This window comes from Miniopterus schreibersii (assembly GCF_964146895.1).
Source record: "Miniopterus schreibersii genome assembly, chromosome: 3".
In the NCBI taxonomy this organism is placed as follows: Eukaryota; Metazoa; Chordata; class Mammalia; order Chiroptera; family Miniopteridae; genus Miniopterus; species Miniopterus schreibersii.
This window is the reverse complement of record NC_138103.1, coordinates 40,275,829-40,289,943: the sequence shown is the minus strand read 5'-3', so window position 1 is coordinate 40,289,943 and position 14,115 is coordinate 40,275,829. Positions and strand designations below refer to the sequence as shown.

Here is a 14,115-nt window from a genome sequence, read left to right as displayed (position 1 = left end):
CTGGCTGCCTTTATTATAAACTGCATGGATCCTGTTATTATTTAAAATTTTGATATTTTATGATAGTATTTTTTTGCATTGATTTAGGTTTTTAAATAGATAGCATTAGCCCTGGCCGGTGTAGAACAGTGGTTAGAGCATCAGTTGGTGCACCAAAAGGTTGCGGGCTCGGTCCCCAGCTCTGGTAGGGGCCCGTGCAGGAGGCAATCAATTGATGTGTCTCCCTCACATCGATGTTTCTCTCTCTCCTCGCTCCCTTCTACTCTATCTAAAATCAAATGGAAAAATATCCTTGGGTGAGTATTAACAACAACAACAAAAAACCCAAAATACATTGCATTAAAAATATCATTGATTACTGAATTTTTCTGGTGCCCCTGCATTTTGTGCCTGAATTCCTCACTTGCCTCACCCTAATCCTGGCCCAGCTGGTGCCCATTTCCAAGCATAAGATTGAAGATGAGCATTAGGGTAAAACAGACCCTCCCTTCGATGTCTCTGCTAAGGCCGAGAGTCTCTTAAAACTGTGAAAGCAAAGGCTGGTGACCCCCTGGTTCTGATATCTTTTCTCATTTTCACACCCAGGGTTTCACGTTATGCTGGTGAAACCCAAACCTTTAGTTCTCCCCATGTCTCTCCCTAAACCGAGGCCTAGCCACCCAGCTTCTTGTTAGATAGCTCTGTTCATGTCTCAGAGGCGTTGCCATCCGCAGTGCTATGCGTGCTCGGAACGCACACACCTGAACCCCCGTCTTCTCACTGCCCCGCTCAACACCCATGCTCTTCCACCATCCTCTGTCTGAACTGGAGGCAGCCCCTTCCGTCCACTCACCCAAAAGATAGCCTAGTGGTCATTCTCAGCTCCTCCCTCCTGTTATCCTGTGCTTCTCATCAATTACGGAGTCCTACTGGCTTCTGTCACTTCAGTATTTCCTGAATCTGTTCTCTTTCTTTCACCCATGGGGCCACCTACCTCTCCAGCCTCTTTTCATTATCACTTGCCACTTCGCAGACCAGCACTCCAGGACCCAATGAAGGTTTTCGAGCTCAACAGACCAGCTTTACTCCGTGCCTTTGTTCATGCTGCGCCCTACCTGGATTGCCCATCTCCTCACGTCTGACTAACGTCTACTTCTTTAAGACAAAGGTTAGGCATTATCTCATTCACTATCTCACCAGAATCCATCGGGCACCTGCTTGGAGGCACTAGGTCAGGCTCCAGCCCATCACTGGTGTGCTTGTACTCACAGAGCTTATGGGTTTCTCCTGGGCTGCAAATGCCGTTGTGTTCCATACGTGAGAACAGCGGGGGCGGGGGGATCTGAAGAGAGGGGTCATCTACCTCTTCCTGGAAGCTCTCCCCGACTCCTAATCTCAGGCTAAGTACTTTTTGGTTGTACCTCCATAATGTTCTGCATTATGTTTCCACAGTAGCAACCCCATGGATCTGCGGTTTCTTCTTCCTGCCTGGCTTTCCTAAGGGTGGAGACCTCCTATCCGTCTTTACAGCTTCAATGCTTGGCCACGGGAGAAACTCTATACATGTTTGCTGAATGAAAGACTGTGGCAGAAAGAAGGGGCAAGGGGAGCTAACAGGTGTGGAGCCAAGACCTCAGATCATTGCCACCTCTGCTTTTGCAGCTGGCAGCTCCCACCTCTTCAGCAATACCTCTATCAGCTGCATCAGAATTAACTAGAGTTATTAATGCTTTGAGAGTTAATTTTTCCCCCCTTGCATAAAGGCCATGGTAGGTAAGGCCATGGGTAAGTAAGCAGAGTGCTAAATGTAATGAAATTCCTGTGTTCTTGAAAATTTTACCTAGATAAAAAGTCTACAGTTTTCAATGGCCTGCTTTTGAGATACCTTTTAAAATAGGAATGACTCATAGTACATATGAGTGTGTTTCTGTGCTCAGAGAGGTGGGAGTGAGAGAGAGAAAGGAAGAGAGAAAATCCACATATCCACATGGCATGTGTGGTAAGTATGTTGGTGTTCTGCGTAATAAAGAATAGGGTCTTATAGAAACTAACTTTTCTAGGTAGGCTCTTTAAAGGCCCGTCAATCAATCCTGAACCAACAGGAAACTTAGAAGCTTGCTCGGGATCACGCATGTGGAACAATACATTAAATCGAACAAATGAGAGAAGCCCAGGTGGTGGTGAATTACCCCTCTAAGACTGCTGCAGGTACAATCACAGTAAATTATGAAATACCTCCAGGACATGGGGTTCCAACAGCCAAAATGGCACTTACCTTATAGTTTCTGCAGGAAGGGTTGAAGGCATTAGTTCCACAGACAAATAAAGTATCATCGTTTTTCTTTAGAATAACTTTAATGAAGTTGTGGCACTCATCCTGAAAAAGAATTCAGACTCCTTTGTATTCAGTCCATTCCACACAGAAACCCATTCTTCACTGTGTACTGTGACCTGGACAGTCAGGTTAACAGGAAGGTGGCGAGGAGCTCCTCTCTTAAAAGTTCGAGCTCCTCCACGTGTTGACCAGAAGATGATACTGACAAGAACTGCCTTTAGAACAGCAAATGAAAACATGGCATAGAGTCTGCGTTTGTGTCACAAAAGGACGGCAGGCTTGGGATTGGCAACCTCCCATCATATTAATTTTAATGCCAGATGCTGTATGTAGGGTTTCTTGATATACAAGGCTCTGGGCTGAAGTGTGTTTTTATGCTGTTCTGTGACCAAAGGCACAACCCCTGTATGTCTGCAGCAGCCTTTTCTGAGCTGCTCTGCAGAGTCCCTGAGGGCTTTGGACTGTGAGGTGGGCTCCTAGAGAGTGCACTTAAGAGAGTCAGGGCAGCCAGCTTTGTGTCCCTAATCCCTAGTGCCCCTAAGTAGTTCACGATGCAGCCCCGGCAGCTGTTGTGGTGTTTCATCACATTAAAAGCAAACTATTTTTGCAAATTAAAGCCTTCACTAAGTTGATGGAAAAAGCAGTTACTGGTGGAAAAGGGACTTGCGTGATCCATTTGACATCATGGCCTATGGCTGGAGATAACAGTCAAAACCTTAACCCAAAGTGGCAGCTGCAGGAGAAATGAAAATTGCCTACCTTATGTTTCCCCTTCATTCTGCATGTGTCTACATCAGCCTGTCTAGATTTCCATGTCAGCTTCTGCAGGGATCAAGAAAGAAATCAATTGGAGCCCAGAGATTATTGCATTTGATTTTAGAAGAGTTCCCTTGGGGAGACTTGCGGCTGAACATATATTTACTGAAAGCTTTCCACACCCTTTCTCCATGATTAATTCACCATAACAACAAAAGATTAAAGATGGAAATGTTCATTTAATTTTGAACTCCTATGTATTCATTAAACGACAAAATGATCTTCTCTTTGAAGTACAGATGGAAGAAAAAGAAGAATAAACAACTGGAAATTTCACACAAAATACCCAAATTACCTTGCTAAATTATGCTCATTTTGATAAAATACAGGCTGTCACCCTTTCCTTTCAGTTGATAAATCAATTTTCATAAAGCAAGCTTTTTCCTTAAAATATGGAAGTAATTTTCTTAAAAATAAAGGAGACATTCACTTTGGGTGGACAAAGGTTTAATTCAGGTTACACTCCGCTTAAATGCATGGACTAAAGGGATCGTCTACTTCTGTGGCAGATTTTATTAACTAAAATACCTCCATGTGGAGATATCAGGGGAGCCCCGGCTGTATTTTATGTCTGTCTGAAATGTATAATGGTCAGATTCCTGAGTCACAACAGTCAAATCTAACTTAATACTGCAAGACATGGAAACATAACATTTAAACGTTTATGGGACAAACTTTTACGCATGAAAACTGATATTTTCCTGGACAAACATGGCAATATTTTATTGAAGGAACATAGGAATTACCTAAGACTCAAAGTGTATCTACTCACATATTTGATGAATGAAATATGACATATATAACTGTTTCTGAATATGTATCAAGCCCTAACTTACCCTCAAATAAGTTCTCACAAAATGTTCTAAATTATCATTAGCCATGTCCTCGCAAATCAATGCATTTAAAGTACAAATTCTCTTCCAGAATTATCCTAAGGTCATTCATTTCAGAAAGATGGTTTTAAAACTACTTACTTTGCTACAATAAATTTCTTCCGTGTGTGATGTGTCTATATCAACAGTATAAATATGGTCCCTATAAACAAAGAAAAATTGATACAATGTCAAACATAAGCAACAAGACAGTTCATTTTCTCCTGAATGAGTATATATCTCACTCGAGGCAGATAAATCCATATCCCGCTATTAAAAACCAAGACATCCACGTGCAAGAAAAAGGGAAGAGCTGCCTCTCAAGCACATTCAGCACCTTTGGATATGGTGGCACCTTGCTGATGGGACACCTATTACAGAAACCTCCTGTAGTCTCTCTCATATCAGAGCTCTAACCTCTGTATATTGTGGTTCAGGAGAGAGGACTGTGGAAGTTAAATTGGCCCCCAGACTGGAACACAGACAGGTTCACATTTCAGTATCTTCAAACCCATGGGCCAGACCCTTGGTATCCAGCAAGGGGGCTAACAAAGGGCTAATGTTTGGCTCCGTCTCTCGGCCTTGGCTTTGGTGATGTGATTGACAAGATGGAAGATGACAAAGGTAAAATGATTTCCAGAAACCACTCTTTCCTTCGCATAGTGATGGTCAATTAGGGTCTAAAATGTACTTGCGCTGAAGTTCACATTTCTTGCTTCTGTTCACCTTCCTGTTTTGCCGGGGACTCGGTCGTCCTTGTGACTCGCTGCCAATCTCCCTTTGGAAGGGGAGAGACAGAATCGGCAGCTCAGGTGTGGGGCTATATTTAAACACCCCCTTCTGTTTGAGCTGAGTACAAGGGCGTTTTTGTCTGGAATTCAGAAGAAAGAGAAGAAAAGACCTACACTCAACTGGGGAGATGGGGGCTAGGGAGGGAAAGCAAAACAGCTCATTTTCCTTTGAAATAACATTGACTTTTTCTAAAATGCAGGAAGTCCTGGGGCTGGAAAATTACCCACAGCTTTAAACCAAGACCTCCAGGCTCCCGTGCAGATTTTCAAGCCCCTTATGACTTAAAAGAAAGGGGGGGAGGGGAGAGACAAAGGAAAAGGGAAAGAAAGGAATTACCTGTCAGGATTTACTTCAGTTTTCTCCCCAGTTTTTTTGAAATCTGTTTGCTACCCACTTTTAGGGAAGGTACAATAGATAAAAATGAAAGTAAAAACAGGCTCTGTCGTATGAAAATAAAATGAGAGGGCAAGGCAGTTGGCTTAGAGGATTTCCTTGCCTGCTATGGATCTGTGAGGGGGGGTGTGTGAAGGGAGAGGGACAGAGAGAGAGGGAGGGGGAGAGGGAGAGAGAATGAATATGTGTGAATATGTGTGAGGGGGAGAATGGGGAGCCTGTTTTGTAAATTGCTGAATTGGGAAGTTCTTCAAACTTTCGTAGGGTGCCAGAATTTCTCTGCCCTTTCATTTCAAGGCAGTTTTATTGCATTCCTTTATTACTTGTTTGACTTTATGGGCGGTGTGTGGGTCAGACTCATTATTGGAACGGAATTGCCTATTACTTCGGAATCAGCTTTGCGATGACTCCAGGTTTTCCTTGCCCTGCCTCTCCTCAAAACTCTAAGTAGGAGCTGAATGTATGAATTGTAAATTAACAGCTGATTAATATGCATTGGCAATTCCTCAGAAAGCTCTTGGATTGCCCCCTTCTGGCATGGCCTGTTTATGTTAATTAGCAATTTAGAGATTAAAGGGGGGGGGGGGGGAGAATTTACAAAATGGACAATAATAAAGCAGGATTGAAAGGGGTTCTTGTCATCAGGCCTCACTCAGTCCCTGGGTTCTGGATGGTGCTTCCGACTGCTGACACCCGTTGTCTAGAAGAACTGGGAGGAAGCCTTTTAAAAATTCAATCTGTGAATGGAAGCTCCTTTTGGACAATGGCAATCTTTTTCAATATCCAAGAGATCACATTGCCCAGCAAAGAGAAACAGACCGGGGTCAGAGGTTATTCCTAGGATTCATACACTGCTTTTACTGAATTAAGTTATTTGAACACAGCTGACTCAACCCTAGGGCTTCCTCTTCTCCACTCCGGTCAGTACCAATGAATTGTGTTGCCATGGCTTGAGCCTGGGGGCAGAATTTAACTTGAAATCGTGGTCCTTGCTGCCTAGGAACCTGGATCTCTCAGAGCAGTGATGGGAAATGTGAAATTAAAGTGAGAGGAGAGACCCTAAATAAAGCAGTCGCGGAGCTCCCTCAGGAATCCTCCAAGGATGTGCACTGAAGAGAGGGGGCTGAGTGCAGAGTGACAGGCAGAGTGCCAGTGCTGGGGCATTACAAACGTTTCCTCTAACAAAAGGCGAATCTGTTTCATAGTTTTAAAAAATTGAATGTGTTTCTCCTTCTTTCCCTTCCATTTCTTCTTTTCTTGGAGTAAGGGATTAAAATACAACTTAGTTTTAACAAGCTTGAATAATGGGCACTATTGTTTGTATAGCACGGTGCTTCTAACTCAGGTGCCACCCTGGACCTGCGGTCCGCAGCCCTGTTAGATCATCAGGTGCAAGGACAGTCTGTCAAACCAGTTTCCCCCTAGAGACTCCATGGCAAAGTGAACAATTCATAGAAGATACCTGAGTCAACCTATTTCTCACAGATCCATAATTTAATCACTTGTTTTGACCAGGCCTTTAGATAATTGGATACAAATGTAGTCTTCCAGCCCTGCTACATTTAGGAAACAAAAAATGATATTTAAGAAGGAGCTAATATTCTGTCACAGAGGTGGCTACTGGGGACCTCAATGAAATGCTTCTTAATGAATACATACAATGACTATGTTCTTGGGCAACAGCGATTAGAAGGTTATTCCCAGGACAAATATTACCACCTCTACCACTCGGCTGCAGAGTACAGGGAGTAAGGACCCAGACTCTAAAGCAAGACCATTCTGGTCCAAATCCTGCTGTCATTTTGACCCAGTCATTTACCTCTTTGTACTTTGGTTTCCTCCCATAAGACATGGGGGTAATAATATCTCCTCATAGGGATTTTTTTCAGGATCGAATGAATTAACACAAAGAACTTACAATTATATTTGCAATTTATATGGCACATACAACTAGTATGTACTGTATAGTCTTTGTGAACTGAATTTTTAAGAAGTGTTTTGGCATTGCTCCCTGTGGCCAAATGTGGGATATTGCAGGATATTTTAATCTCACCAATGGTTTTGTGCTGTTTTTTAACTTTATGTTGCACAGCTTATCATTTCAGAAAACCTACGTGCTTTAAAAGAATCGGCCACTGTTGTTATTTACCTGCCCTTTACCTATGCTCACAGCCAGACAAGTACCACAGACACAATCTGCATTTCTTTTTCCCTGTGTGAGATGATTAATCAATCTAGGCTCAGTAAGACCGCAATGGAGTCCCACAAGATGGTGCTCCTTGTTGATGTTCATTTAGAATTATTTTCAATGAGCTACACCCCCCCAAAAAGGGGAATCATACACTGTTAGAATCCCAAGAGGCTTCATTAAGATAATCTATTCCAGCCTCTCATTTGACAAAGGAGTCTATTACCAGAGAAATATTTCAGGTAAATTAAGAGCAGAATTAAAACAAAAGCCCATCCACGTGACACCTGTTTGGGCAGTATTCTTACCAGGCCATTCAGCCTTAAGACATGGTGTGTTTAAATGACATTTCCCCAGTGGATGAATATTTTCTTACTAGATCCAAATCAAACACTCTCTGGGTGCTACTGCCAGTCTGTTAAAGTAATGATATATACTATATATTCACTGCAGAAATACAAACAGGTTTAATACACACACATTATATAATAATATATGTTTATAACACATTCAACTTTATTTAACAAAGAAATATCAAGGAGAAAGGCACTCTGTTGGGTGCTTGAGGAAATATCTGCATATATGTTGAAGAGAAACATTGGATTACTTGAGTCTAAACTCCAAATAGGCAATTATTTCTATCTAAATCCACATAAAGTCAGACACAGAAAATCTTGAAAGAATGATTGCTTGACAGACTAAAGTAGTCTTTAAATTAAATAGCACTCTGTCTGGGAATGTCGTGATCTGTGAAATGATGCATAAAGGGCACATTTATATCTTAGGACCTTCGGATGCTTGGAAGGCAGAGGTGAGGACCAGGCCACTCACCTGGCAGCGATGTAGAGGGTCCTGTTCATGATCATGATCATCTGGATGTCCAGTCGGTGCCTCTGCGTGCTGTTCCGTCCTGGCTTGTGGCCCACAAACACCGGATACTGTTTTGTATCTGAAAAGAGGAGATGGGGCAAGAAAGGGGGAAGGAAATCAAGCCAAGAATTGACAGGGCCGGGAGAGAAGGGGGGCCGTCCACAAAACAAAACCATATTGAAGTCAGATCATGCCACCATTTTCCACCTTCAGTGAGTCTGTTATTTTAGGAAAAAATTATGACGGAAGAGTGCTCTTTAAGGATCATCAAGTTACAGTTTCATTTCCAGATGATAATAAGCCTGGATTTATATTTCTCAGTGTCACCATTTCTGACTTGTCCCTCTTCCTGGAGCTTAAACTTGCAAGTGAACCCTTTACATGAAGGTGCTCTTTTTCCCCCAGTTTTCTTTTCATCTTCTTTAGAGTGCTAAGCCTGAAGGGCAGCCTGCCAAAGATCTTGTCTCGGGACAAAACTATTTCAAAGCAGCCTTCCCATCAATCACCACAAAGGCAATGTGGTCTGGAGGCGAGAGCCCTCGACCAGGAGCCAGAAGAAAAATACCGTCTCCACAGGCGTCCAGTTGGAATAATCTGCCATTGAAGGCAGCCCTGTTAGGTTGGTTGGCATTCTAGGAACTGTGGGAAGTTCACTCTTGAGTTAAGCAATTGGCTGATCTCACAGAAATGGGCGCTTTGACAGGACAGGGTCAAACTGAGTGTAGCCAGTGTGGTGATCTGGAATTTCCCTGACTTGGAGAGTCCATGAGCCTATTTCTCCTTTCTTACAGTTCTCTTTGGTTGACAGCGGGCCATTTGTAATAATATCTGACCTTTAGAAATACCTACATCTCAAAAATCTCTCTGCCTTTAAACCTATAAACTCCAGAGCACAGGCATTCCTCCAGAGAAGCTAGGGGGAGAGAGAGATGAGTCACATTTAAGAGGCGCTTGTTTTCGGGGGGTGGGGAGGCATATAATGACTGGGAAACCATTCACAGATTTATGCTCAGACCCCTCATTTTAAACTTCTGTAGTATCTGGGCATGACTCACAGTGGGGACCTTATTCAAGAACCACAGTTATTTTACTCACAATTGAGCTTTGGTATGGGGTTATCTCGTGCTTTTCCCTCCACTGCTCTGAAATTTCGTTCACCCATTCAGCAAGGAGCTTGCTAAATAAAACAGTGTCATATCTGGGCACTAGCAAGGACTGAGGCTCACTGAAGTACGCCTTTCAGCAGCACGTGTGTGCTGGCGTCTCCTGGATACCTATCTCAAATGGAGATAAATAATGCTTAGTAAGGTTTGGAACCTTGAATGAGGTGCACTCTGCCACTTCAAGAATGATGATCGTGAATTACATACTTTGGCCTTAATCGTGCTCTGACTTTTGCTCTCTGATTGTTTTATGTATCAGTCTTGCCCACCTCACCTTCATGTAAAATTATCTTTTTATTTATCCCAGACCATCTGGCAGAAAGCTGGGCATTAAGGGATCCTGCTAGTATTCCACATTAGCGTTCAACACCTTTGGTATGGCTCATCCCGTGTTTATTTTGGGATAATTACTGGGAAAATAGATATTTGGGGGGAAAGCTCTCTTTTGCCTTTACTGGGATAAGATATTTTGTCTTTTGGAGGGAAGGAAAAGAAGTAGTAAATTGGCCGTCCCATCCAACACACAGGCAAACTGTCTTCATTTGAGGGTCTACTGAATTCTTAATCTTGTTGCTTTCTACCCTTGCCGATGAAGCAGACCAAAGGAAAGTTATCTAAACTTTAAAATAGGCCCCCTGGGTTACAGTTCACTCTACCCAAATCTAGCAATGATATAACTTCGAAGTCTAAAAAAAGTTAATTTTTGTCTCTAAAGTACCCCAAAACAGTCTTACTACTTTCTGCCCTTATCCTGTAGCAATATTCTTATATTAATTACATATGAAAATGTGCAGTACTGGTAATACCAAAGGGATAGTGATATCCTCCCGCAGCCTCCATGTAGTAACTGAAATTTCATTGAAAGTATTGAGGAACATTTAAATCCTTCCACATATTTGCCCCACAACAGGACTTCATGGGGTTATAGAACAAGCATCCCACCAGTATGACTAGACTAGAATTAACTTGGTCACCTACACAAGTTAAAAGGGACTAACAAGTCTCCTATTCTATTAAACGTTTAATTTTCATGTTTTACTACATGATGCAGGCTACAGGGTCCACAAAGGGACAGAGTGGGGTTGCGGGTACTTACAGTTGCCATGCGAAATACTGATTGGCTCAGAATCTTCTGGGAAACCAGCCCCAGCGAAGTGTAGCAGTGTGAAATATAGCAGCAAGGCTTCTGGCCTCATAGTAGTTCAGCGGGGAGACTTGACTTCTCTAGTTCACCCTGCCAAAGAGCAAAGAAGGTTTTTTGTTGTTTTTTTTTGCAAGTCAGCTTTATTCAACTCCATAAAATGAAATGGCCTTTTTAAGAGGAAAGAGGTCTCTGTTTCATGTCTTTTCCATTATGAATTCACTGATCATTGTGTTTTACATAAGGAACCTGTGTCCATCCATCACCCACTGCACCCCCCTTCCCCAGGCACCTGAGCCCTTTCGCAAAGCTTCTCCCAAGCATGTGACATAGAGCCTTAGTTCCTTTGTCCTGAGCCTATAACGGGCCATTATAGGTGCCTAGTCCACAATTATGAAACTGCACCCCCCAAGTGTGGACAACTGAAGAAACCTTTTTTTCCTTAAGGTAAATTCTTTTTTTCTTCTCAGCAGGTTTACAGCAGCATACCATCCCTCAGACATGTTTTGTTCAGCGAGGCCAAGATCTTCCAAAAATTTGGAATTGCCAATATTGAAAAATTAGGAGATTTCTAACCTTCTTCATCAGAATATCTTTCATATTGACCTAAATGATAGTTCCTCTCAGGCATCACACCCCTACCCCCAACACACATACACACACCACACACACACACCTATAACTGGTCCCATTCACTATTTCCATTATCTGTTTGACCCTTTAGTTGAGAGTTTCACGCCCGGTTTATGTAATTCTACACTGACCTTAGATATACATAAAATTACATAATCTGTGATTAAAAAGAAGTAAATGGCTCTTGTCAGACTCTGAAGAATACTGTAGGGAGAATCCCAAATCACCTCCTGAAATGGTGTTGTTGATTTAAAAAAAAAAAAAAAGCATATCTCTGTATATTTTAGTCTGACATACTACCTTGCAATGAAATAGTAGTAAATAAAATGCCAGATCTACTGTTCTACCCATTTGTATTTTCCTAAAGATTCTCTTTATGAATAGAAAAATTCTCCTAAATCTTAGAAGTAAAAACCATTCGATGTAGAGCAGCTGGATACAGTGAAAGAAGACTATTAAAACAGTAAATATTGCATGATTCTGAGGCATATTTCAAATAAGTGTTGATCTATCGGGAAAATTAATGTAAAATGAGGATATCTTTTCATCTCTCCAGAGTAATAAAGCCTTAGAAGTAGCCTGCCAAAGATGATCTCTTTTGAACAAAGCTATTTTACATTAGCCCATCAATCATTTAAGATTTGTGTGTAGAAAGGTCAAACTTAGTAACAAACTGCTAACTTATGCTTTTTAGAACACTACTTAATATAAGATACCTATGTCTCTCTTTTTCATGCCAAGAAAAGCATTAACAAGTTGAGTGTTGCATTGCAACTTATAATTTTACAGACACAGCTGGGTGTTAATCATTTTTTTCAGTTGAAAAGTGCACATTAATTAATTTGCTTTATCTTGAAAATCAAAGAGGGAGAGAGGCTGAAAGAATAGCCTAAGCGATTCCTTATCTTTGGCTCTGATGTGTAGATTAAAATTAAACTTTAAATGATTACTTGTTCAAAAGGGTGACCCGTTACCAAGAGACATAAACATGTACTTATAGGCATGGTGAAAGCAACAGTCCATTCACTCATTCACCAGTTTTTCCTGTTCTGGAGAATCTGATCCCATACTGAAGAAGCTCTGAGGTGCCCTTATTTGCTTCTCATGGTTCCTGTTCAGTATAACATTAAGGAGGTGAAATCACTGACAAGAGTTAAGTAAAACATAAACCAGACACCAGTCAGCTGTTACATTTTAGATGAGAAAGTATATGGGTAAGAGGAAGGGGCAACATTGACCACGGGCTCAAGAGCAGTGTTATAGTATTAGGCTGGTTCTCATTTCTTTAGAAATCTTTGGGAATATATGTATACTTTTAAAGATTAATTTTTCTTGACATGACAAATGGATTTCTATCCCTCCACAACTGCATTCGTTTTTGTGCAAATGTCCTACAAGCTAATAAGACAAAGCCCTGCTATTTTATTATATCTCCCAATTTTACCTTTTTCCATCTTAAGATTGCATGGGTTAGATGCAACATTCTCAACCCCAGAGGCCAGCTGGAAGAGCACCACATGCAGAAGGAATCTATTACACATTTCAGTGGCTTCTTTTAATTCCTACACATAGCCAGGATCTTGGCTGAGATGAGTTATTTAAATATCTCCAGGTTTAGGGGAGGGCTCTATGCCAGGAAAAATAGCTGTTTTATGTGTCTTTCTATCATCATGCCATCAGGCTGTTAACATGTACATCATATGGGTGAGGGTGTTCTGGCAGCACCGGTTAATCTTGGCCAGTCCACATGAACACTTCACAGTTTTCGTCAGCTGAGGTTTTGATGTATCGCTCCCTTCCTACACCACCTTGGGCTCTAACCCTTGTAAATATATAGACAATGCATTTTCTTGTTGAAGTGATTACTTTGTGGAGAGATCCCAATCCAATCACATTGTCATTTTCCATCCTGCAGAACATGGGTTGGGTCTCCCAGCTAAGAGCACAGCAATACAGACTTGCACTGGCCACAAGAACAGAAACAAACAAGAACTTTCCACTGAGTTTCAAAATCTTCAGCTAGCTGGGCTGCTGCAGTTAAAGAGATTGTTGAAGTAATCTTTGAAACTTTAAAAGTGCTACCTAAAAATGTTTTTAGGCATCTGCAGGCATTTGTTGGTTTCTCTCTCTATAACCATGCTTATAGAGGCTAAATATGACTTAGACTAAAGCAGCTATCCAGAAAATTAGATAATGGGAAGCCTGTCAGTATGAGGATTCTAAACAAAAGTAAGCAATTTACTTCAGAAGTAAGCTTACTATGCCTGAATTTTCCATCTAATTGTCTCAGCCTTCTACTATTTTTAACCTGAAGAGAGATGCCCTTTGTAAAATACACCATTACTATAAAGTTATAATCTTACTCTTTCCCCCCAAATTCATGGAAGTTCTTAATTTTAATAGGCATCTGTTGGTGAATTTACTAGATCTATTTGGGTTCATCTAAAATTAATTATACAACTGTGAGTCAGATGGGCAAGTATTGGGTTGACTTTCTACACACTAGTTAGAATGCCCACTCCAACTATGTATGTATTTCCTTTTCATCAATGCACTTGGACTTGGACTTGGCTGTATCAGTATAATTTGTGTCTGATTTGGTACAACAGCATCGTCCAGAATACTGGCATCCAATGAGCATGTTAATAATAAGTGGAAAATGATGAGAGAAAAAATTTACCTGGAAACTAGGAAATATAAAATGTGTGGTCTAGAAATAAAAACGAAATGATAGTAGTGGCACTTTTTCTATAAGGCAAATCACTACCATGTTTCAGTAATTCTCTTAAAAAGCACATTTTCTACCCCTGTCCAGGTGGCTCAGCTGGTTGGAGTGTTATCCCATACGCCAAGAGGTTGTGGGTTCCATCCCGGGTGTGCATGTACAGGGGAGGGGTCAACCAGTCGATGTTTCTCTCGCTCCCTCCCTTCCC

General features: G+C 41.5%; 1 protein-coding gene across 3 annotated transcripts in view; it reads right to left on the bottom strand.

Moving 5' to 3' along the window:
* SEMA6A (semaphorin 6A) overlaps nucleotides 1-14,115 on the bottom strand; it is a 118,022-nt gene that overhangs the window by 46,767 nt on the left and 57,140 nt on the right. For all 3 annotated transcript variants that reach the window (XM_081133227.1, XM_081133225.1, XM_081133226.1), the window contains exons 2-6: nucleotides 10,505-10,642; nucleotides 8,207-8,324; nucleotides 4,105-4,165; nucleotides 3,074-3,136; nucleotides 2,255-2,356 (exon numbers count right to left, since the gene is read on the bottom strand). In XM_081133227.1, coding sequence (XP_080989353.1) covers nucleotides 2,255-2,356; nucleotides 3,074-3,136; nucleotides 4,105-4,165; nucleotides 8,207-8,324; nucleotides 10,505-10,604 — 444 coding nt within the window. In that variant the 5' untranslated portion in view covers nucleotides 10,605-10,642. The remainder of the gene's footprint in view (nucleotides 1-2,254; nucleotides 2,357-3,073; nucleotides 3,137-4,104; nucleotides 4,166-8,206; nucleotides 8,325-10,504; nucleotides 10,643-14,115) is intronic.